The sequence below is a fragment of the Cyprinus carpio genome, chromosome B5 (assembly GCF_018340385.1).
Source record: "Cyprinus carpio isolate SPL01 chromosome B5, ASM1834038v1, whole genome shotgun sequence".
Taxonomy (NCBI): Eukaryota; Metazoa; Chordata; class Actinopteri; order Cypriniformes; family Cyprinidae; genus Cyprinus; species Cyprinus carpio.
The window spans coordinates 23,489,125-23,515,236 of NC_056601.1; the positions used below are offsets into that span (position 1 = coordinate 23,489,125).

Here is a 26,112-nt window from a genome sequence, read left to right on the forward strand (position 1 = left end):
TTTAAGGACTATTTCTCATGGTATGTTGTGTACTCTTTTTGACCTTTTCCATGTGTTTCTTCATGATCTTCTCCTCTTCCTCTTGCTTTCTTATTTCCAGCTCCGTCTTTTCCATCTCTTCGTCTCTTTCCATCATTATTTTCAGTTCCTTTCGCCACTAAAAGATTTCAAAAGAATATTAATAGATTTTTTAGCAATTCTCTGCACATATTTCTCTAGCCTCAAGCTCATTGGGTCCCATTAACAAACAGCTACTGTACCTCTATCTAAATACTAATCTAAACTTCATTAGCACCGCTTAGCGGATCGGCCATCTCTGACTGGCTGATGGATTACTGCACTGAATCAAAGAGAATGAAATACTCACTTGATCTTCCACAACTTTAATCAGATCAATATCCGTCCTGGTTCTCCGGTCCAGATGAGAGGCTTCATGTTTGCCCTGTCTGATCAAATATGGCACATATTTGAAATGAAAGAGATCAAATGAGGCACATGTGATACAGTGATGGTATCAGATGGTAATACTGTGGTATTTTGAAATATTCCAATGGTACTGGATGAGTGGTGAATGATAAGTAATCAAATTTAACAACCACAAAACTACAGTATTTTTCTGTTAGTGTAACAGATGCAATATTTAGAAGAGAAGCCAATAACCTTTGTGTCTTGTGATGGTCTTTCGTAATGGAGTGGGGTGTGATCAGTTCAGGGTGTCCTCTTCCGGCCTTGGCTGTGGAAACTGCCTCCTTCCTGGGTTTGGTGGTTTTTGTTGTGTGCCTGTGGTCTGCAGAATGAGTAGTGAGCTGAACTGAAGAGCAGATCTGGGAAAGAGAGTGTGCTAGCCGACCAGTGATCTGCTCGCTCTGTGCACATACGCACACTTCAGCTGTGTGTGAACTTCTCATCCTCTCTCTGTGGTTCTCCAAAAGCCTTTTATCACCCTGGAATGGAGATAATAAGAGGGTGAAACTGTAGGTCCTATTGATCATGTAGAATCTCAAATTAAGATTCTGTTCTTGACTCGTCTGATTTCATAGTGTCAGAGTTTAATGCAGTCACATCAGATGAACGTTTAAAGCTACAACAATGTGCTTCAGCATTTTGTTTAAATTCAGATTGACTTTCCTTTCTGATGCCTCATGAGCTCTCTATTATCATGTCACCTTAGTGTTAGGCACAATAAAACTCGAAATTTAGACTTAATCTACATAAGCCTCATGCATTATTCAGCTGGATGAGGGTGAGATATAAAAAAAACATCTGCTTTCTTTCTTTCTTTCTTTCTTTCTTTCTTTCTTTTCTTTCTTTTGTACTTTTTATACTACTGTAACTTTCCACTTTCACCATTTTTACATTTTATTTTTTTTCTTTCTTTTGTACTTTTTGTTTTTAAGTAACACTGCCCTGTCCACTGTTCAAGATAACATACTACTGTAACTTTCTACGTTTACCATTTTTACAGTATATAGTTTTGGGGTTTGGGGTCAGTAATGTTTTTTTTTTTTTTTTTTGTTTAAAGAAATTCATATCTTTTTCAGCAAGGATGCATTAAAATAAAACAATAGTGACATTAAAGATATTGATAATGGTGCAATAGATTTCTATTTCAAATAAATGCTATTTTGAACTTTCTATTCATTAAGGATCCTGAAAATGTATCAGTGTCCACAAAACTATTAAGCAGAACAACTGATAATAATAAGAAATGTTTTCTGAGCAGCATATTAGAATGATTTCTGGTCATGTGACACTGAAGACTGAGGTAATGATGCTGAAAATTCAGCTTTGCATCACAGAAATAAATTATTATTCAAAATATATTAAAACAGAAAACTGTTATTTGAAATTGTAATAGTATTTCATAATATTACTGTTTTTGCTGAATTTTTATTCAAATAAATGCAGCCTTGGTGAGAATAAGAGTCTTCTTAAAAAAAAAAAAAAAAATTAATCTTAACTTTTAAATGGTAGTGCATTCTGCAAATTTACTGCATGCATAAAATACCTGTATTACCTACTAAATTTGCCCAATATCCCACAATGCACATACAGATGACCCTAAAACTACCAGATAAGGACATGTTGACTTCAGTGTCTCTTAACTAATGTTGACGGACTTCAGTAACACAAGTCTCTCTTAGTAGAAAGAAATGATTCTATATAAGTTTTAAGTCAAAAGATTTCACCTGAAACATTACCCAGTGAAAGGTTTAAAAGAGTAACTGTCAGGCCAGGTTAAGCAAATGAGGGCTTTTGTTTTTCTTGAGTTTGCTGTGAGTAGTGTTGTAATATTTGGGCAGAAGGAAGCTGGAGTACCTCAGTGATCCTCACAGCGTTCATGACACGGAGGTCTGTCTCCTGCTTCAGGTGCTTCTGCAGCGTTAACCAGGCTGTGTTCCTCAAACCATCCTGAAGCGTGATCCTGTGGCTAATCTGAGCCAAACCCTGAACCACACTGTACCGCAGCCTCCACATGTCTTCCTGCGCTACAAACACAGATATGTGCTTTACTTTCAGTGTATGATAAAAGACTAGTGGCTAAAACTTTTAGCAGTATGAAGTCAGTTCTCAAGTTAACACTGAGTAACCAGGGCTCAGGATGGCACCCCCCTTGTGGAAAAAAATTACAAAAAGCATCCCCTCAGTAAAACCACCATCCTCCTTAGAATAATAATGTTGTGTATTATTAATATTAGTATGCAGTTCTTTGGCATCTCCCTGTGGTACTGTTTGGAATGACAGGTTGACTTGTGCTTATATGTTAAAATTACTGTATATTGAGCTTTACATCATTTTAAGTTGTGTAGAATATCTGCAATGACATTTTTGCAAAGTATGTTTGCAAAAAAGAACATGGAATGTTTAAATCTATCTTGAATTTGTTTTGTTTTTTAAAAAAAAAACATGTAATTAAAAAGTAATAACAAATACAAAGGTTTTAGTGAATAGAAAAGTTTGGGCTTGCGGTATTGATTTGGAGAGGAGGGGGTCTTGGAGTAAAAAAGGTTGAGAACCACTGCTTTAGGTAAATGCAGGCACAGTTCTACAGGGGTACTAAGAATTGAACATTATTATTATTAGTATTTTATTTAAAATTTAAATTAATGCAATATAAAGATACACCCCAACACACTTTTTTATTTATTTATTTTGTATGTATTTTATTATTTATTTATTTTTCACCTGGTAGATCTCGGTGAGTTTCTCATTTGAAAAGTAGATCCTTGATTGAATCTGTTTCTGAACGAATCAAGTGAGCCAGTGATTCAACGGTCCATTCACTTGTTTCGTTTCTAACTGAATCAGCAGTTCCCTTTCATAGGTCACTTCGATGCTGCGGTGACGTCACCGTATGGGAACACTTTTCGGTGTGACGAATGTCTGAAGCCCTATACCATCCCGCCAATTTTATTGGCCAAATAGCGCTTGGCACCGCCTTACGCATGCCTACGCATAGTATACCTGAGTGCCGCGCGCTATTTCACTCAGATTTCATTTCCTTCAGGAAAGCGAATCATCTGTGCCCTAAAGAAACCATCTCGCATTCTCAGCGTTTTTTTCTTCGAGCAGTGTTCAACTACTCTTCACGGACGCGATGAGTCAACGAAAGGTAAGAGCCGTATAACGGGTTTATCACGGGGAGGCACTCATGAGAGGTTCGTTTAGCAGCCTCTCTACATGTTCTCTCTGTAATAGCCTGCGGCTACAGTTCTGCGCTCGGGAGTGTATTTTCTCTGGGTCGCCTCGCATCTAACCCCCGCCGTTACGCTTCTGCGGTCGCCGAGGCGCCGCACGAGGCGGTGGTTTGGGGCGATGTGTGCGGCTTGGACTATGAGGACAGTGATGCGCTGGAGTTTTCCACTTCGCTCGCTCTCCCCCACTCGAGTGTGTTAAATCAGCAGATTTGCTTTACAAACTATGTTTGTCCACCGCGGCTTCGGACTCAGAGTACGCTCTGGCCGGCACATGCGGTTATCTCCCTCCGAGCGGACAGGAGAAACGCGCCTCCCCTTTCTCAGTGAGCTGTTGAATTGGTTACCCCTGTGGTGGATAAACTATCCCCCCCGTGAGCCACTACCCTTCTTCACGGATCTCCACCAAGAGGTTTTGAGGTCCTGGAAGCAGCCTTAATCAGCGCGCGTCACGAACGCCGCGGGTTTCGCCACCATTGCTGACATGGGGGACCGCGGTTATACAGCGATGCCGCCGGTGGACGAACTCTCTAGCCTAGCGTATCGCGCCGAACTCGGCCGCGGCCTAAAGTCTCGCCCCCTCTCTAAGGCGTGTCGAGTCGCGTCTAATCTCGGCAAATTTACTTCACTTGATGGCGGTTCTTAACGAGAAAGATATCACAACCAGAGGCTGTGAAAAAGCTGTGGGGGGCAACAGATTTGGCGCTAAGTGCTACCAAACATACTGCCCGAGCTGTGAACCGTTCTATGACGGGGATGTTAACGGTCGAGCGCCACCTTGGCTAATCTCGCCGACATTACAGAAAACCTGAGTTGGACGGCAAAGCCTCTCTTCCTCAATCCCCTTACAGCAGTTCCTGATACTTCTGCTGTTCGTCAGGGACTGTGCCCTCCACCGGAGAGCGCTGTTGGACCGCTAATGCACATCCAACCCTCTCACTGCAGTCCCCACGCTCTAACTGTCTCGCAGCAAAGTCTCGCAGCATTGGATCGGCATCACTCGAGCATCATCTGCACAATCGAGCTTCACTTGAGGGACGGCACAAGAGGCTGACTAAGACCGCCCGTTTATGACGGCCCACACAGCTGCCGTAATAACGCTAGCGGCGGGGCCTGATGTTCATTTTGTTGGATTTAATCCTGCCGTGGATACACTTCAGGATTAGACACAATGAAACGTAGTGACTTTGACACATGCGCTTTCCTTGCTTACGGACGCTGTGAGCTTTCCGTGCTCGGACATTAATGCATGTGGGAATGCTGCAGGCGGAGGCTTGGAAACCACTACGTTTTCCGGGCCGCAGGGTAGCGCTTGCCCGGCATTTTCACTATGGGTGTTACGCACAATTCGTCACGGATACACCATTCAGTTCAGAAAGGCCCGTCTCTTGCCGCGGAAATCTTCCCATGGTTGTTAAACCAAAGGAAATCGTGGTGCTGCGGCAGGAGCATCTCTGCCAACCGATATTGGATTAAAACCACATCAATCTCACACACAGTAAGATCAAAAAAAAGATATTTTTGATTAAAAAAAAAAAAAAAAAAAAAGTGGCGATTTATGCTGTTTGAATCTTGCACTCAGGATGAGCAAAAAAATCAAGATGTTACCGGTAAAGTCTATTCTGTCTCAGATTCAACCAAACAGGTGGCTTGTCACGATCGATCTGAAGGATGCATATTTTCATATTCAGATCATCAAGAGACACAGGAAGTTCCTCAGATTCGCTTTAGAGGGCAAAGCTTATCAATACTGTGTTCTTCCCTTCGGCTTAGCCTTGGCTCATCGAGTATTTCGAAATGCATGGACGCAGTTCTGGCCCTGTTGCGGCTCCAGGGCGTTCGTGTATTGAATTACCTGGACGATTGGCTGGTGTTAGTACAATCGCAGACTCAAGCACACTCCCATCGGGATCTTGTGCTGAATCATCTAAACAGCCTGGGCTTACGCACAAATTTCCAGAAGTGTGTTTTAATTCCCTCTCAGCAGATAACCTTCTGGGAATAGACTTGGACTCTCGCGCGATGACAACAAGACTATCTCTCCCGCGCGTTCAGTCTCTCACGTTATGCCTGCGCCATTTCATAGCAGGTCGCGCAGTGACGGTGAGTTTGTGCCTCAGACTTTTGGGTCTAATGGTAGCGGCATCCCCTGTAATCCGTCTGGGCTTGTTTCACATGCGCCCATTTTCAGTGGTGGACGAAAAGCCAAAACAATTCACCCCCTTGTTTTCCGCATTGTACGATTTCGGTGACACGGAGGTGTGTTATGTCGATAAAACCATGGATGTCAGCTAAATTCCTTCAAACTGGAGTTCAGCTGGGGATTCGTGCTTCCCGCGAGACTGGCACGACGGACGTGTCTTTGACCAGTTGGGGAACTGTTTGTCAAGGACGCCCAGCTCACGGAGCATGGACGGCGACACAACGCGGCTGGCATATAAACAGGTTGGAATTGCTGGCAGTTTTTCTAGCTCTCCAGTATTTCTTGAATCTGCTGATCGGCCGTTATGTACTAGTCAGGTCAGACAACATAGTGGTTGTGTCGTATCTGAATCAGAAAGGAGGATTACGCTCTCACCCCATGCAGGCTGGCGAGGATTATTCTTCTTTGGTCTCAGAACAGATTTCTGTCGATCCGAGTGGTTCATGTCCCCGGGCACTTAACTTCGGAACGGATTTGTTCTCCAGACAGAGCCTGGAGCAAGGGGAATGGAGGTTGCATCCCCCAAACGGTAGCCTTATATGGCAAGTATTTGGAGAAGCGACAGTGGACTTATTCATGTCGAGCACGACTACGCATTGCCCGCTATGGTTCTCCCTATGCCCTCCATCGCCCCTAGGCTTGGATGCGTTAGCTCACGATTGGCCCAGGACCAGCTTATGCTTTTCCTCCAATTCGACTAATTCCAGCAGTGCTATCCAGAATTTGGCTGGACAGTGTGGAGCCACACAGCCGTGGTTTGCGGATCTGGTCAATCTGTCGCGGGCTCTCCATGGGAGATTCCGCTCAGACAGGACTTACTATCGCAAGCACGAGGGATGACTTGGCACCCAAGGCCAGATCTATGGAAGCTGTTGGTGTGGCCTCTAAGCGGAGTGAGTTAATATGTCCCGGTTTTTCAGTTGGAACCACCGAGACTATAATGAATTCTAGGGCAGTTTCTACGAGACGCTTTATGCTCTCAAATGGAAACTGTTTACTGCCTGATGTGGAATTTGTAATTTAGATCCAGTTTACTGCCCCGTGGCTTCAGTACTGGAGTTTCTTCAAGACCGTTTTTCTGATGAAGTAACACCAGCCACTCTTTAAGTTTACGTGGCAGCCATTTCAGCTAACCACGTATATATAGATGGTACTTTAGTGGGCCATCATCCGCTGGTCTCTTGCTTATACAGGGTTTGCGACGGCTAAAGCCTTTCCCACCCTGCACGAGTTCCTTCATGGAATTTATTCGTTGTGTTGCAAGGTCTATCAGAACATCCGTTTGAGCCCTTGGAAATTTAAAAAATAAATAAATCCTACTTTAAAGACAGTTCTTCTTGTGGCTTTATCCTCCCTCATGAGAGTTGGGGATTTGCAGGCCCTTCTGTTTAGCCCTCTTGCATGGACTTTTCACCAGGGTTTGTGAAAGTACTGCTGCGACCGAGGCCTAATTATGTCCCCAAGGTCGCCTCGAACCCTTTTCACTTTCAGCAAGTGGTCTTGGAAGCTTTACCCCCTGCTGAGGCGGTGCTAGGAGATCTGAGTCTTTGCCCTGTCAGAGCGCTGAAGACTTATGTTGATCGAACAGCCCCATGGCGTGAGTCCGACCAGCTGTTGTCTGTTAGGACACAAAATAGAGGCCATGCTGTCACAAAGCAGCACATGTCCCATTGGTTGGTGGAGACTATATCTCTAGCCTATGAGGCGCGCGGACTCGCTTCGCCCTTAGGAATTAGAGCTCATTCCACCAGAGCAGTGGTTTCATCGAAAGCTTTTCTAAGTGGATCTTCTATATATGATGTCTGTGCTGCGGCAGGATGGTCCTCCCCGAGCACTTTTGTCAAGTTTTACAGTCTGGATGTGAGGATGGCTCCTGGCTCCCGGGTTCTATCCACTTGAGCAGATGCTTTCCTTGGATCCCAACTATCAGGTACGTCAGGCGTTATGGTATAGGGTTCCCATACGGTGACGTCACCGCAGCACGGAAGTGACCTATGAAAGGGAACATCTCGGTTACGTATGTAACCACGGTTCCCTGAATAGGGAACGAGATGCTGCGGTCCGGCCGTTCCGTACCTTGATATCATTTCTTCAGTTCATGAAATCTGAGCGAAATAGCGCGCGGCACTCAGGTATACTATGCGTACGCATGTGTAAGGTGGTGCCAAGCGCTATTTGGCCAATAAAATTGGCGGGATGGTATAGGGCTTCAGACATTCCTCACACCTAAAGGTGTTCCCATACGGTGACGTCACCACAGCATCTCGTTCCCTATTCAGGGAACCGTGGTTACATACGTAACCGAGATGTTTTGAACGAATCGTTTGATTTGAATGATTCAATAAATCATTTATTAAAACAGGGACCTGCTGCCACCTACGGGTGGTTTTATTGTCATCTTTATTTATCCATGACAGTCCTAAACCTGCCAAGGTGCCAGCACAAAAACACATTCAGAAAAATATTAGGGTTAGGGTTAGGGTATTGTAGGGTAAGTAGCAGTATTGAACAAAACTCCTTCATTTCAGACCCCAGAAGGAGCTGTTTAATAAAGAATAAAAAGTCAAAGAAATTGTCCACCATCCCTTCTGATTTTTTTTTTTTACAATTCGACCAATGACAGCTCAACACATTAAATACAAACATTTTGACAACCAGAAAAGTGTCTCAATAGTTTTGTCTATTGTTTAATCAGTTAAAATCTTACTTTTATGTCACCTAATACTTTTTGGAAGCCACTGTACATAAACTTTGTCACACAGAATAGACAGAATTGCCCACAGCCCCTTCTGAGTTATGATTCTAGTCTCATGTAGACGTTGTATGCAGATCTTTCTGTTTAAAGCACTTACACTGTTTTAGCAAGGTTATAAGTCCTCCTGAACGTCTGCACTGAGTAGAGTCTGAATGTCCACTGAGGGCTGTTTTCTTAATTTCAGCACAGTAGCTGTTTTGGCAAATGTTGATCAAAACAGAGCAGTAAATGTACTCCAGCTGCCACGGCCAGGAAGCTTTCTGCGATGTCATTTCCTGCATTAACAAAATACATAAAAATAATAAATCATACAACGAGTATTTATGAATCAAATGATTAGAGATTTATTTAGAACTGTTCTGGGTGTGATTTTTATTTTTATTGTTGCAAATTGCATTTTTACATTACATTTTTTTCAAGTTTTAAAATCTTTAAGCCAAACTGAAATAGAGGGGGCTTGAGGGGAGGTCCAAGATAACAGTATTCTGTGCCTAGCAAGAAGAGATGCAAAAGCTATGACATCAGCCTGTCTCCAGCTAAAAGGGCAAAGACTGCAATCAAAGGGCAGACAATTAACTGGACCCCTTGGACATCAGAAACTATTTTAAAAAAAGAATTCCAAAAGTTTTGCAACTTGGGACAAAAATTTATCACACGAATCTGAAACACTGGGATATATTTTAGAAAGTTTTGCCTTCGAAAGATGAGCTCTGTGAATCGTTTTAAATTGTATAAAGCTAAGTCTAGCACAAGAACTCCAGTAGTCAACTCGAGGTCAAGTTCCTCTTCCCAAGCCCTGATTATTTTAATGCTGTGAGAATTATCCCTTGACAGGATAATTGCATATATCTTAGAGATAATCCCATCCATATGAAGATTCAGTTTAAATGCCTCCTCCCATGGGACTTTGTAGGCAGAGAGGGAAACCCAGAGAGCAGAGAGGAGGCACAGTGCCTCATTAGAAAGTACTGAAATAGGTGAGAGGAAGGCAAATTAAATGATGACGATAACTCAGAAAACTGGGGGTGAATTTTGAGTAGGATTAATTCGATACAAATTAAACTTCTCTTTCTGTTCTGTTCTGTTATTCTCATTCATAAAATTCTGTCATTTATCTCTTTTGTCAAAAACTATATTAACGCGCAATTCTTGAACACATTTACATGTATAACGTGTTCTATGATGAGGTTTTTCACTGAATGTCAGTCTTTTGATTTCCAAATAGAATAATTTCCTTTATTTATGTTCCTGAAGTCCGCAAACATTAATAAGAGACACTGACTTAAATTCAACTTGCCTATTTGTGCTAGTTTTAAAGGGGTCATATGATGTTGCTAAAAAGAACATTATTTTGTGTATTTGGTGTAATGCAATGCGTTTATGTGGTTCAAGTTCAAAAAACATTATTTTCCACATACTGTACATTATTGTTTCTCCTCTATGCCCCGCCTTTCTGAAAGCCGTCAGTTTTTACAAAGCTCACCGGTCTGAAAAGCGAGGTGTGCTCTGATTGGCCAGTTATCCAGTGCTTTGTGATTGGCCGAATACCTCATGCATGTGACGGAAATGCTCCGGCCCTTACCATACTGTGATGCCGTGTCCCAGTGCAATGAGACAAAACCAATAAAACCCATTACAAACGAGGCATTTGTTGCATCCAGTGGGGATGTAATTACTGATTATAATGACTTGTACTGTCTTTTTACGCGTTGCATATTGCGCTGTGTAAACATAAAACCATGTCTGCATTTGTGATCTGAGAAACAACAAACAACAAGCGCTACTCTACACGGCTACACAGTCCTCGTCCTCCATAAAATGCACTGCACACATCTGAATATTTGGGTTGAACTGTTCTGGAACAGTGTTGTAAATACAACTTAACCACTGATTTCTAGTTGTGTCCTCTTTTAGAAGGCCAAACAAAGTATTTTCACTTTCACAATCAAACACAGCGTCTCCACAACATGGCGCCGGCAGCAACAGCGAGAATAAAAGTTACACATTCTTTCTTTGCGTGAACGTTTGGGCTGCGTTATGCAAATCTTCCCACATCTTGGCGTAGAGATGTGGGGGCGTGTTTAAACGAGGCGTTTTAGGGGAGTGTGGTTTACTCTTAACTTTTATAAAGAATATCTCTCTGGATTTGAGACTTTAGTCTTTGCAACTTTACAGACCTTCTTTATGCACCAAGAGCTTGTAACACTCCAAAGAGAAAAGAAAAATTTGATGAAAATATGACCCCTTTAAGGCCATCTGTATGCTGAACTGCAAGGGCAAGTGCATTGCATTTTGAGATACTGTGAACAATGTGCTTAGTTGTAATCTGCACATTTTGGCAAATTTAGTATGTTGTACAGGTCCTTCATTTATAAAGAAAATTTGCAGCATACTCTACCATTGTTGTTTTATTTCTCAATTAATATTCATTTTGATATTGTTTTTGGGGGCATAAAGTCAAAAATACCATGGAGATAAAACATAAATACATAAATCATAATAAAGAATTTATTACTTAACCTTATCTTGTTCAGTATCTCAGGAAAATATTTTCACAAAACTACTTCACTGCATATTAATATTTGAAAAACTAGATTAAAGTCATACAACTTTAAAATTTTGTCATTATTTGTATCCGAACCCAACTGATTTCCATTTACTCGTTTGTTTTGAACCATTCCTTTCAATCAGTGTTTCAATGTGTTTTTCCCCCCATCCCTCTACATTCTTATGCACCTGAGAACTTTCTTGTCTTTGGGTCATGTGAAGGTTCATAAGTGTCTGAAGGCACAGCATGCTAGATTTGGCAGCCTCTCCCAGAATCATCAGTCCTAACCCACAGTGGGCCCTGAGAAAAGAGAAGGTGAAAAAGCCTGATGTTACTGTGGGATTTAACCTACAGTTCCACCTATAAGCTGCTTACATAACGTAAAAACCTGCGGAAAGCATCTCCCAAACACTTCACGCACCAGTTGTCATGTTGAAGTTTATCTCTCAGCAACATAAGCTGTTTGATCACTTGAGAGAGCTGAGTGCCATTGTTTTGCACACAGTGATAGCTGAGAAGGCAGTGCCATAGTATCTGGTTAACACCATGCTCCTGTGCTTCCGCAGAGACCTGTCAATCACGTAGAGTTTTCACTTCAGTGAATCATTCAGCTCTCTCTTTCTGATACAGCTGACCCAGCCTTCAAACCTGCACTGAACTGTCGTTGGTAAGAGCACACAGATCCTCCCCGACGTGCAGCATGAAGTGAACGGCAAATAACATGTTGGGGAACTCTTGGTAGCGTGTCTCACATTTTAACAGCCCTGTTGACAGATGAAACCAGCTGTTAACTTTACATGCATTCCACTGATTCTTGAGACACGTCCCACGATTTACTTGCCATAGTTTTGACATAACGCTTATACTTTGAAAACACCTGTCATTAGATCATAACTTGCAGATCTGGTGTTTGAGTGTCAGGTTTCAGAAACTGTGACAAGTAAAGATTTTGTTGTTTGTAAGCAGTTGAAAAAGAAAAACTGTACATATTATGTCACATAACATATTTAAGAAAGCCCGTTCCTGCCGTCTAAGAATAACAATCATTGTGAATCATTGGTAAAACATAACTATGAATAAAAAGTCATTATTATAAGACACAAAGTCAAAATTCTGATATTAAAAGTCATTACATGAATTATTAATGACATTTTATGTCATAATTATGACTTGGTATATCACAATTTCAACTTTTATTCCATAATGACAAGTTTTTTCATAATTATGACCTTTTATGTCAATTTTTACATCAAGATTTAGGGATTAATCTCATAGTTATGACTTAATATCTTAACAAATCAACTTGTATGCCATAATTTGAACTTGTTAGTGCATCACTCATTTTTGACATTTTGAAGTAATGTTTGACCTAAGACTGTCTCAGACCTTTTAAGCTGTGAAGATAGATGCTGCTTGGCTGATGTCCCTTCAAATTACCATTCAGTTTAAAGATGAACAGCCTCAGAGAGACTAAATAACAAAGCTGTAAAATTAAATAAACAAATACCAGAGTGAAACTGTCAGCAGAACTTACATATGAAAAGAAAGATATATAGGCTAAATAAGGACTGATATATAGATCATTCTTTAATTACATAGAGAAAAGGCTTGTGTTTAGTTAGCAAATATCTGAATAAATAATAATAATAATAATGAATAAATGAAAAGTGTCTGCACATGTTTAGAGATTGTACAGCGTGTTGGCATGTACCTGTAGCATCTTCATCTCATAAGAACATGGCTGGTCCAGAAGAGTTGTTTCAGAGCACAGGAAATACTGGGCTGACTCTGCCAGGTGGAAGAGCACAGGGATCTGATCTGCATCAACAGGTGCATGGTCCAATGACTCGACCAGGACATCCAAAGAATCTAAGAAAACCCATCAGCATCATCTGCCACTTTTCCACTAACCAAAATACACCAAAACATACCGTAGTTTTTAAAATGTATGTACCACAATATTCTTAGAAGTACCTTGGAGTGTAACCATGGTATGTGAGTATTGTAATTATTCAGTCTTATGGCATATAAAAGTACTAATATGTTCTGAGTACGTTACTGGAGTCAACACATGGAGAGCCTCTGTGACTCTCACTGTAAATTCTGTAGCCAACTGTAAAAATAGAAGCTGTCAGTCTCTGCAAGTTTTTGACACACCATTTCTAACTTTTCCATTGCACGAGCTCAGCAGGAGAAGCTGTGTCCAGGCCCCGGGGAGATCAACATGCTTGCCTTCACCTCCAGATGTGAATCCTGCACGACGCTGAGGAAAAAAAGCGGATCGCTGCGGTTGAGTCGAGTGTTTTCATCAGTGGAGATTCGTCTCCACCTTGTGGCTGGAGAGAGTAACATGTCGATTTTTTAAACTATTAGTCAGAAGTTTTTTTCGAGGGTTTTTCTGAATCGAATATATCTCTGTAATGAAGCTTTCTTTCTAAAACAGTTTAAACCACTGATCTATAATATAGAACATATATATATATATATATATATATATATATATATATATATATATATATATATATATATATATATATATAGATCAGTGGTTTAAACCGATTGAAAAATTAAGGAAGCATGTTTGGCCTAATACCTTGCATCGACTAAGAAACTGCTGTGCGAGATTTTCATACTGTTCCTGCTCTTTGCAGCCTTGTGCGTGATTGTATTTTCCAATGAAGCCTTCTGTTGTTTCAAAGGGGTTTCTATAAAATACGACAAATGTCAGTTTAATAAAACACAATTTTAATAACAATAATATACGTTTTAATGGATGGATATACAATTTTTTCGTTATTTCATTTTGGCTTTCGCAGCAAAAAAATAAACAAAATTGTACTTTATTTATTCAGATACCTTCTGACATCGGTGGCATTTGTAGCAGTATCAGTTTCTTCGGCCCTTTTTCTGAAACGTTTTTTGAAATCCTCTTGTTGAGACAGAGACACTATTCCTAAATAATGTTTGATAGGAATTTTGAGGATAGGCATATTGACAGGTTCAGCACAGTCTCTCACAATGCAACTGTCCACACTGCTGGGGACGTCGAACTGTTGCTATGGTTACATTGTCAACAGTAAACAATAAAACAATGTTTTACATCATACATGCACATGTCTTAATATAAACTTTTAAATTGCGGTGCACAACTTTCTAAAGCTTTTTGAAATGAAATAAAACGTCTTTATGACACGACATTTTGTCATAATTTACTTATTATCTCATAATTTAGCCTTTTATGTCAATATCGACTCAGTGTTCAGGTTTAGTATGTAATTTTGTTGGTTTTTTTTATTTGATAATGTCGACTTAATGTCACAACTTCACGTTCACTCATGTCATAATCGTGATGATAGACCACAGGGGCAGACTTCAACAATCAGCGCCGCTGGTGTAGTGGTATCATGCAAGATTCCCATTCTTGCGACCCGGGTTCGATTCCCGGGCGGCGCACATGTTTTGGTCTGCAAACAAACGTATTTCAGTGCATTGCTCTATTTTTTTTAACTGTTATCCCCTTCTTAACACTGCACATATAGTGTACGTAAATTATTGTTTAATGTAATGTACAGCGCATTTTCAAAGCTTGTTTTCTGCGCGCTTTGTAGTCCGTACGCGCATGCGCGCTTGCATTTCCGGTCCGGTTCCTCCGCCATCTTATGTCGCCTTTCCATTGTTCATAACTGGAGGCAGCCGAGGCGGCATTTCACAGTTACTCTCGTTATAACAGGTTTGGCGGAGAACAGAGAGGGTCACAACACTGGAAAGAACGGGACACAGGCGGAACTCGAGATCATCTCAAAATCTACAAAGAGGATTTTCTCTCAGGGTTGGGTGTCTTAATTCAAACGGAAAAATATGATGGACGACGAGCAGCCCAAGACCCTGTACGTATATCAGCATTGCACGCCAACACTTCAGACAGCCAGCTTCAAATCATATAAAGTCATTCCTGTCTTATATCTTCAAAAACACTTTCCGATTTGTCAGTTAGCTTATTTGTAGTTGCTAACAGTCTTGAGTGCGATGCAAAGGGAACTAACGCACCTTACAACCACAAAGCAGACGTGTACATTGTGTGCTTTAAACAAAAGCTCCGGTTTCTGAAATAAAAGATGTAACGTTACGTAATATTCGTCGCCGAAGACCGTTAGACAAAGGGACAGTTGTGTGGTTTCAAAGCGCTTCGTAACCCATGTGCTAACGGTAGTTGTCGAGTTAATTTAGATAATTAGAGCAGGCCTGTCGAGGCCACAGCAGGGCCGCTCACACTCACACTGCTGTCTGTGTTTGAGTGTGTAAAGTTGCCTTGTACTTACTGAAAACTCATTGTCGTTACAGCATTGCTAGACAAAGAGCCAGTCTAGTGTATTCACTCACGTATGTATAACACTTCGCTTCTAGAAACGCTGCATGCTTATGCAACTGACACGCAGACGTGTAAATACAGCTTGTAGATGTGAAGACTGCGAATATTTTGGTCACAGCGCACTTCTCAGTGGAGAGCTTTTGTTGCTGGTCGTTCACGCTCAGGTTTGTCGTCTCTTTGTTTCAAACCTGTATATACACGACAATAAGCAGCTCATTGCCGGATGACTACTGAGGTGTTTTAAGCTGAAGTAACGGCCCGTGGGTCCTCATGCCTACCTGATTCCTTTATAATGTAAATCAGTTGGATCGTTGGAACGCAGGTACTTGAAGATGGCACAGACTGCGCGCATGCACGCCTATAATTAGTGTCTCAAATTATAGATTCAAATACATGTTTCTTCTATTTAGCAAGTCACTCATTGTTATTTGCTTATCCATTTTATTTTTTATTTTTTGTGCAGGTATGTAGGAAACCTGTCACGGGATGTGACCGAGGCCCTTATAATGCAGCTCTTTGGTCAAATTGGCCCCTGCAAGAGTTGTAAAATGATTGTGGATGTGAGTGTGTTTTTTTTTCTCTCTTTGAGGTTTATTTACAATTTACAAGATTTCTCGCGCCAGTAGCTTTTTCATGAAGATCTCCCACCCAGTCTGAAAAGGCTTTTATCTGCTACTTAAACTCTATAAATTTGCAATAAGAATTTTGAGGATATACACCACATGGCGTAAGTTGCTTTTGTCTAATCGACTCATTTGCCTTCAGGCGGCAGGTAACGATCCATACTGCTTTGTGGAGTTCTTCGAGCATAGGCACGCAGCGGCCTCACTCGCAGCTATGAACGGGCGTAAAATAATGGGTAAGGTAAGCTATCGTATCTACAGGGTGAGTTGGGCTGGGACGGGGGTGGGACAGTTTAGATGTTCTGCAGACTTTTAGCGAAGTAGACTCGACCAGTTGAGTCTGAGGTCAACGTTAGAATGTATACTGGATGTGCAATGTGAACTGAGAGGGAGATTTTGACATTTTTCATGTTCAGGCCATACAGATCTCATTATTTTGTTCTCTGTTTGAATAAAGTAAAGATTAGTGTGAATAGTACATAATTCACCTGACCGATGCTTTTGTACATAAGATAGTATTTTGAAAAAAGAAGCTTAACTTCACCCACATTCATATATATCCATGTCACCTCTGTAACATTTTTTTTGTTTTTGCGTCAAGTCTTCTCATGTACTCTACCATTTAAAAGTTTGAGGTTTGTAAGATTTTTTCAAAAGTTAAAGGGGTCATATGATGCTTTTTTTTAAGATCATTATTTTGTGTATTTGGTGTAACAGAATATGTTGACATGCTTTAATGTTCAAAAAACACATTATTTTTCTAATACTGTACATTATTATAGGTCCTCTATGCCCCGCCTCTCTCAAATGCGTCATTTTCTACAAAGTCCCTCCTCCTGACAAGCACAGTCTGCTCTGATTGGCCAACTGACCCAGTGCATTGTGACTGGCCGAACACCGCAAGCACTCGCCCAGAAATAAACTAATAACAAAACATACTTGCAGTAGCTGATTCAGAAGTGCCAGATTGTCATAGCAAAGTCAGAATGACCTCCTCTCCTAGGTTCACGAAACGGTCATTCATAAAATGAGTTGCTGTTCTGTTGTAAGTAATCTTAAAGATTCCTAAACGCATCAATTTCGGAAGACCAAATAAAGTGCTCTTGCTTTTGCCTAGATACACACAGCATCTCCCTGACATTGCTGCTTCAACACTAACTGCAGTTACTGAAACCACTCCTTCTTTCTTTGCGTGAACATTTGGGCGGCATTACGCAAATATTTCCACATAGTGACATAGAGATGTGGGGGCGTGTTAGAACGAGCCGTTTTAGGGGGGCATGTCAGAGTCTTAACTTTGATAAAGAATATTTCTTTGGATTTGAGACTTTAGTCTTTGCAACTTTACAGATCTTCTTCATGCACCAAGAGCGTGTAAAGGGGCGGTCACACTGCACTTTTCGTTCCATTGACTTCCATTCATACGCATGCGAATGCGTCAGACCGGAAACGCAAGCTCATGCGAAAAATTTCGCATTTCGCTGCGTTCCAAAGTTCAACTTTGGTGAACTCTGACCTGCGAATTCGCATCACGTGAAGACGGGTGATCAGTAGAATATCAATACGTCACTGCGTGACCTCTCTGACAGAAATTAAAAAATTAAGGAAGCGCTAATTTTAGCCGTAGCGCAGCATCCTATTTTATATAATACATCTTTAAAAGATTATTTAAAAAAAAAAGCTTCATGGTTCGCAGTGTCAATGGAAACAGGAACAGATGGTACATTTGAATGAGGACACATTTTATAATTTTTTATTGCTTAGTGTGTATGTATTTATATAGAGAGAGAGACAGACAGAGAGTAAAACATAATAAAACGTTTTCGACGCCGTCGCAAAAGGCACAGTACAAGCACATTAATCCATGATGTGATAACTGAGGGGAGACCGTTACCTGCTCCCGCCCATATTCGCAGCGGTGTCCGAAAAAATTTCGCACGTTCAAAGTCTAGTGTGACCGCCCCTTAACACTCCAGAGAAAGGAACAATTTAAATCGCATCATATGACCCTTTAAACCAATGATACTGAAATATGACTACACAAATTTTTTTAATTTTAATATATTTTAAAATGTAATGTGTTCTAGTAATGCCAAAGCTGAATTTTCAGCAGCCATTACTCGTGTCACATGATCCTTCAGAGACATCTTATTATCAGTGTAAGAAACAGCTGCTTATTATTTGTTAACTGTAATAAATTGTTAGAGTAAATGGTTTTCTTTTGAATTTTCTATTCAAAGAGTCCTGAAAAACAGACTTGAAAAAAATTTAAAAATGACTGATCCCAAACTTCAAAACATTAGTGTATATTGCATATTACCCTTCATATACCTAGAATTTGACTCTAGAACAAGATTTTACATTAGTCAAATTAAGCCTTCTGCCTATTCAGTGCAAAATATTTTATCCTCAACAGGTAATGAAGGACCATTTGAGGAGTAATACAAGTTGGTAAATTCACTTTTTTAGTAAGTCCCTTGTTATTTGGACCTTTTTGCTACCAAGAATTTTTTTTTTTTTTTTTTGCCTATTCATAAGTTTTCACTTGTCTTGGACAGTGAAGTGTGAAGTTCGTATCGTCAGGTCTCCCTCTTCTCTGCTGTGCATTCAGACCTCTATAGTGTTAAGGAGAGTAATTTATTAATAGATAAGTAGAGAGCAGCAGCTTGACCATATCTGTATCATTTCTAATCTTTCTTTGAATTTTTTCCTCCCTAAACCCCTCTCTCCTAGGAGGTAAAGGTCAACTGGGCTACGTCACCTAGCAGCCAGAAAAAAGACACAACCAGTGAGTTCCATCTTCAGTTAATGCCTGTAATCTTAAAAAGACCAGATATTCTCAGATTAATAGACCTGGCTCGTACATTGATCTGTCACTCATTCATACTCCTTGAATGGCTGGATTCTTACAAATGGGGTGTCTGTCCAATTAACTCTTGCCTGGTGTGCTTTAGATCACTTCCATGTCTTTGTTGGAGACCTCAGTCCAGAAATCACCACTGATGACATCAGAGCTGCCTTTGCACCCTTTGGGAGGATATCGTAAGTGAAACGACATGATGCATTTAGAATGAAGAAAATCAGTGAGTTGCATTTAACTGCTTTGAGTCATTAGGCCTGTTTTAAGACTAATAAAGCCAGTAACGTGCAAGGTCATGTAAAAGCCTTTTCACCTTTTTCTCGAGGAGAGGTCATGCATGGCTAATTGCCCCACTTTAAGTTTGCGTGTATAGCTCAGTTGTCATTTTATTAAATACGCACATGATTATTAGCTTTGCTAAATAATCTTGGATTATTTCAAATCTCATGTAAACTGTTTTCTAGCCATTTTTTGTTCTCCATTTGAATACTTAAAATGGGTTTTTGTAATGCGTAGTTTTTCAACGTGTAGCAGTGTTAACATTGGTTGACTTTTCCCTCAGTAATATGTTTACAAGTCTCAAAGGATTTCAGCTTATTTTTTTCCCTCTTAAAATAGCACATCGGAGTTTAAATTGTCTGTCTATTCTCAACACACCCAACTTTTTTCTCTTATTTTCTTAGAGACGCACGTGTAGTCAAAGACATGGCAACGGGGAAGTCAAAAGGCTATGGTTTTGTTTCATTCTTCAACAAGTGGGTGAGTCACGATCCCAACATCAGGAAATGCAGGTTTTGAACTAAGGGTGGGGAACATCTGCATTTGAATGCTTATCCCAGAAGCTTCTGTTGTGGCCATGTGCTGATGTTCCTGTTGTGCTGGTTATTGGCAGGATGCAGAGAATGCCATTCAGCAAATGGGGGGTCAGTGGTTGGGCGGCAGGCAGATCAGGACTAACTGGGCTACAAGAAAACCCCCAGCGCCTAAAGCAACCTATGAAAGTGAGTATTCATATGCGTTAAAGACTTCTCCACTGCTTTTAATCAAGAGATAACCCTGAGCTCCAAAAATAAGCAAAGCAGCATAAATACTAGATTACCCCCCCCCTCATTTGTTCCATGTCTTACATGTTTGTTTTTTCACCCACATAAAGCTTTTGCTTAATCTAAGTCTTTATTCACTAAAAGTCACATTTAATTTGATTCAAATATGGCACTTCAAGTCTTGTCGCACTGGTTTAACCTTAATTATAGGACTTGCAAGAACATGTTTGTCATCATTTTCAGTCCTGGTTCAGTGTGTCTGGGTACAAGTGACAACCAACACCGACTACAGCAAAATGGACCTCAGCTTTGAATAATTTTGAAATCAGTGATGACAAATTTTAAACTGTTTGGACTTTAAAATGAATGCATGGGCCCATCAGTTAATCAGCATTTCATTAATCAATTTCACAGCAAATGCCAAGCACTTGTCGTTTGATGAAGTGGTGAACCAGTCCAGCCCCAGCAACTGCACTGTGTATTGTGGCGGAGTCACTACAGGCCTTACAGGTTGGTGTTTTTTTTTTTTTTTTTTTTTTTTTTTTGCGCTGTCTGTGTAACCCTTTTGAATTCAAAGTTATGCACATGGAAAGTCATTTTTGTAATGTGTTCCTCTTCTGTTTTCTCTGGAACAACTCATGAGACAGACCTTTTCCCCATTTGGTCAAATCATGGAAATTCGAGTGTTTCCGGACAAAGGCTACTCGTTTGTGAGGTATGTTAATGTTGTTCAAGTAAAATGTGCTGGTTACAGGTTATAATGGTGGAGGCTGATGTAACACCGTTGATCTCTGCAGGTTCAACTCTCACGAAAGTGCAGCTCATGCCATAGTGTCTGTTAATGGCACGTCTGTAGAAGGTCACATAGTGAAATGTTACTGGGGTAAAGAGACCACAGACATGGTGAGCCCCATGCAGCAGGTGCAGGTACCCCAGGTGAGCAGTAGTATGTTTCCATCCCCTGTTTTATTCTTTAAAAAAAAGTTTAGAAATGTTCCAGAAAAATATAAAGGGGTATTTCTTCTTGTGTAGTAATGTTGCATGTATGGTGAGAACTGTTTTTAAAGTTTCCTGATAATAAATGTATAAATAACTCATGGGCGCATGTTCTGATTTTATAGCAGAACAAAGTTGGTTTTGCTGCACAACCATATGGCCAGTGGGGACAGTGGTACGGCAACGCACAACAAATTAGTCAGTACGTCCCTAACGGCTGGCAGGTACCCACTTACAGTGTGTACGGACAGGCCTGGAACCAGCAGGGCTTCAAGTAAGTCTACAGATCAACATGCCTCAGAAGGCTACTCTATTATAGTCCAATTTACTGGTTTAATTAATATTGGTAATAATAATCTGTTATGGTTGGTAAAATGGTGTGAGGATGTACTTTTTTCTGCAGGGAAACCTGACAGTAAAATCCTTGAGAATTAAATCAGTTGTAGACACTTTGACAGTAAATACAATTAGAGGTTTTTATATATATATATATATATAATAAAATATTTTTTTTCCAATGGCTGATGCCAATACTTTAGAGACCATAGTGGTGTAGATATGCAGTACATAGTTCATATATCAATTATGATACAATCAGATTTATATATATATATGATTTTTTTTTTTTTTTTAATATTTTATTTCTAAGTTAGTATGTGCTGTAATTTAAATGTATGAACAAAATAACTTGAATTTAAAAATAACAATGTTTTATACCTTGGCAACTTGCTGATTTTGTATTTTTTATTCTTATATAGTTTTTTCACAGATAAAGGGAAAGACATGACATGAATTTAAATTAAATAATTTTGGGGATTTCAAAATATACTGTCAGTTTAAGTCCCACTTCTGACATTTGTTAGCCAAACAGAAGAACCCATCAGCAAATACCTATAATAAAAAAAGCCAAATATTTGGCAACAACTAAAAATAATTTAGTTGTGTTTAGCTCAAAAACTTATTTGACTACAAATTGTTCTTTTTTGTGTGCACTGCAGCGTTTAAAAAAAAAAAAAATTCTAAATTGATAAAATCCTATCCCAAACAAACTATTGAGAAAATCATTGTCTAAAATCTGTGGGAACTTTTCTTTTGTACACAAAATGTGTGGTTTATCCATTTATGCAGTGGTAAATAGTTCAAATGAGGGATTTCATAGACCCCACCAAACAAATTAGGCCATGTCCACAAGTACACAGGTATTTTTATAAACAGTTTTTCCTTCTTCCATTTAAAAAAAAAAATCTCTGTCCACATGAAAATGCAAACGTGTGCTCTGAACTGTCAAGAGCATGCCAAGCCAATAGGTGGCGATTTAATCTCAACGGTTAAAGCCATGTTGGCCAATCAGAAGCCTGAAAAATGTTTCAGTAGGTGGAGATAACAGCGCTGGCTCCGACATCACAAGCCAAAAACGCCGGTTTCACTTTCTACACGATAACACCGCAACCAGAGTTTTTGAAAATCTTCACCCTGGCAGCCGTTTTCCAAAAATGTTCAGTTTCAATGACCTGGCACTGCGTTTGCTTGTGGACGAATGGCCAAACCGCATAGAAAAGGCTGCGGTTTTAAAAATAACCACGTTCGTGTGGACAGGGCCTTAGTGGAAAGCTTGTGTAGACTCTGTGGTCAACATTTTCACTCATACATTTTTAGGTAAATGGGAGACTGTTGTCAGTTATTATGATCAAATCAAAGTATCTGCTAAATATCTCTTCCAGCCTCTAACAGCCACTTTGTCTTGTAGTCACATACAGGCTGGTGCTGGATGGCCCGGTGTGAGCGCCGTGAGTAACGGAGGCGTGGTGGAGCCTGCGCAGGGAGTCAACGGGACCGTGCTAGCCAATCATTCCAGCATGGGCACTGCAGGATACCACACACACTGATGGAGCGACGGACAACTCTAGCACTCCACTGCGGCCGCAGCAGGGATCTACACACAACCCCCACCGCATTCCTAAACACCCATCAAGATACCTGGCCTGGGAAGGGGTGTGCCATTTTTGTTTTGTTTTGTTTTTTCCTGACCCTCACCATCCTCCACTTGTTATTTTCCTTGAGTTTGAGACATTGAGGCAGATCTTGCTCGTCATCGCGGGGTCTCGAGTTGCCCTAGACTGGGATTAAATGACACACCCTGATATATATAAACGTATTCAGACACATTAACACACACCCACATAAATCCACAAGTCTTCGGCCTGGTGTCCGACTGATTTATTCGAAGAGGACTATTCCATTTTTAACTCAAAGTACTATAAATAAAATCAACAATAACTGCAACTTTTTCCATTTTGCTTTTTTGGTTTAAGAGCGATTTCAGCTGCTGATTTTGTAATATATGAAGCCTTGCCTTTTTGTTTTTTGGACTTGCCATTTTAAAAGCAAAATTTTGTTGAGAGGAGCGATGACACCAATGAATCGTGTGAAATGTCAACTTTTTTTTTTTTTGTTTATAAAATGAATAAAATGGATGTCAACTGTTGTATTTTTTTAATTAGACATTCAATTTCTCAAACAGAACCAATTGCAGGGATGACTGCCACATTTTTTTCCTTTAAGGCAGATGAATATTGCACAATATTAATACGTTTTCACAAGAATTTGATGTTACGCAAATTTTAGGTATTTTAAATTGTTTTGCATTCCACTTTTTTGAGGGCTTATAAGTACAGTATACCATTCTGTATATAAATAACCAAACAACTGTGTTCAACTGTTGGGACGCTATATAAAGATAATTCAGATGTTGATTATGGATGCTTGCTTGCTTTTTTTTTTGTTTTTGTAGGTAGGTGGGAGGGGCGGAGGGTGGGGAGGGGGTTTTGGGCTTCATTGCAACTATCTTTCAGCATTAGCAGCTCTGTTAAATGCTGGTCCATACGGTTTAAGGATTCTTCCAGATAACTCTTGGGGGAAAATCTGCTGTCTTGCTGCAACAAACGTTTTGTTAGAATTGCGATAATTCTGTATATATAAAATCGAAATGTTGACCTTTTTTTTTTTTTTAAATGAAGTATTCAGTATCAAGACGAGAAACCTGAATGGATCAGAATTTTGCACTGTTGCCCATTGGAGTTTTAAAAGACGAGACCAGTTGTGTTGCCTTATTTGAGTTGATTTCATTTGAAGAAACTGATGTTAATTAAACATAGGCAGTGCCTACAAATAAACTGAGACATTGTGTTTTGAGGGATTTTTTAAAGTAATGTTCATCCTATTATTACGTGTTCTTGCTTTGTCCTATTAAAATACAGATGCGAAACCAACATTTGTCTGTCCTGTCTTTGAGCTAGATTGTCTTACTTGGCATATTGGGCTTGCTAATTAGAACAATAATAGTAATAATAATAATAATAAAAGCTTTATTAGGGGAAAGATGGGAAATGACAGATGAGGGACAGCTGTAATGTATGGAACTAATAAAAAGGTTGGTTTGTCCTTTTTTAGGTGTTTAGGTTATGATAGGTTTAAATATGAAATGTATTTATGTGGTATAGGTTTATTTTCATATGGACGGATCTGGAACAAAGGTAGATCAAAATCTACATGAAATTTTAAGCAGCAAAAATAACTGAAGGTATAGTAAGTTTCATATTTAAAAAAAAAAATCTTATCACATAAGATATATATTATTGTGTAACTGTTATACATAAGTACTTTAAATTATCTAGAGTAAGCTGTCGCACAGCTAATGTTTAACTCAAATCAGTCCATGTATCCGTGTCATTTGAATGCATTGTTAATCTTTTACCATATTACAGTATGATTGCATGTCAATGACATTTTCATATCATTTGTGCAAATGTGACATTATGTGCTTTCTCCGTTATTTAAATTTACATAATGAAGTATGTACTAAAACTATTCATCATATGACTTAAAAAGTTTTATTGCCTTGGGATTTTTCAATCAGAGATTACATTAACCAAATAAAGTGCCATGGGTTTTCAAATAAAGTAATATGGGTTTTTAGACGTTGTAATCCAACACCAGGGTTCCTTGGACATGTGCGTGTTTTTTCTTCTTCTTTTTCTCTTTCTCTCTGAAGTAGCCTACAATTGGTATGTTAACCTTCCACTAGTCTCGCGTAGCCAGACCTTCAGACTGACGGCTTCATGGCGAATTCATGGCATCTTTCATTGTCCAAGGCCCGCCCATGAGGCCGTTTGACCAACATGTCAAACAACCAATCACAGTTCATTTCATTCAGCGTCTTGTTTCGGGGAGTTGAAATTTCGCCACAATAACAGACCGGTTTGTAAAAGTCTCGGACATATTTGAAAGATTCTATGCCGCAAACTTTAGATATTTCACATACTTTTGAAACTCCAGTGTTTAGTTGATCCTGATAACCATTCTCGTCACAGTTGTAAACACTACGGCTTTCTTCTTTTGTGAGGGGGTTTGGCGTCATGGCACCTTTGTTTCCAGACAGAACGTTAAAGAACGCAACACAGGTTTCCCAGAAATCCTGTAGAATTCAACAAATCCAATGACGACTTTGACAATCTTGAAGTGTTTCCACTTTTGTGTCCCATGTGCATCAGACATTTAGCCAACGGTCCATGGGCGTGACGTCTGAGGCTGAGACTAAACTTCCACTGACATGGAATTCCCATCTGATACCATTACTTTACCTGGAGCATTTCTAGCCTTTAATACAGTTTCATTGGCCCAAGTCCAAATAAATAAATAAAACTAATCAAAAAATAAAAAAGTTTTCCCATATTTTGATACTCTTCTTTGTACTGTTATATATTTTGTAAATAACATACATTTCCTTGGTCTGCAGTATTCACAAGTTGCAGGCAGAATGAATCAAACTGAATCATGAACAGTTTCAGACCTATTTACAAACCAGTACATGGTAATCTCCACAGTCAGACGAGGATTTAACAGTAATGTTTTACGGAGACACACAGCGATACTGATTGCCTCAGTAAAAAAGACAAGGCCTGTGGAACCATCTTCAGGGATGAGGACCATGGAACGGGACTTTTAAAGAAAGGTGCATGTG

The 26,112-nt window shown here is 39.9% G+C and overlaps 2 protein-coding genes and 1 non-coding gene across 4 annotated transcripts; 2 read left to right on the plus strand and 1 right to left on the minus strand.

Moving 5' to 3' along the window:
- Position 1: 1 nt before the first annotated feature.
- Positions 2–14,253, minus strand: tmem232 (transmembrane protein 232). The gene is made up of 13 exons (XM_042724979.1): positions 14,058–14,253; positions 13,795–13,906; positions 13,359–13,464; positions 12,913–13,070; positions 12,588–12,684; positions 11,850–11,965; positions 11,623–11,771; positions 11,390–11,501; positions 8,751–8,928; positions 2,320–2,489; positions 661–944; positions 368–446; positions 2–157 (listed from the first exon to the last, which is right to left on the minus strand). The coding sequence occupies exons 1-13, from the start codon at positions 14,189–14,191 to the stop codon at positions 2–4; spliced, it is 1,851 nt and encodes a 616-aa protein (XP_042580913.1). The 5' UTR covers positions 14,192–14,253.
- Positions 14,254–14,583: 330 nt separating this feature from the next.
- Positions 14,584–14,654, plus strand: trnag-ccc. The gene has a single exon. It is a non-coding gene; the product is annotated as a tRNA-Gly (tRNA).
- A 178-nt stretch (positions 14,655–14,832) lies between these two features.
- Positions 14,833–24,361, plus strand: tia1 (TIA1 cytotoxic granule-associated RNA binding protein). 2 transcript variants are annotated; one of them, XM_042724980.1, is made up of 12 exons: positions 14,833–15,088; positions 16,034–16,130; positions 16,336–16,434; positions 18,927–18,981; positions 19,148–19,235; positions 19,737–19,812; positions 19,946–20,054; positions 20,511–20,606; positions 20,727–20,811; positions 20,894–21,032; positions 21,218–21,366; positions 22,840–24,361. In XM_042724980.1, exons 1-12 carry the CDS (start codon positions 15,060–15,062, stop codon positions 22,976–22,978), a joined length of 1,161 nt encoding a protein of 386 aa, XP_042580914.1. In that variant the 5' UTR covers positions 14,833–15,059; the 3' UTR covers positions 22,979–24,361. The 2 variants fall into 2 exon arrangements, with proteins under 2 accessions (XP_042580914.1, XP_042580915.1); XM_042724981.1 differs by having other exon boundaries at positions 21,221–21,366.
- The last annotated feature ends 1,751 nt before the right edge of the window (positions 24,362–26,112 follow it).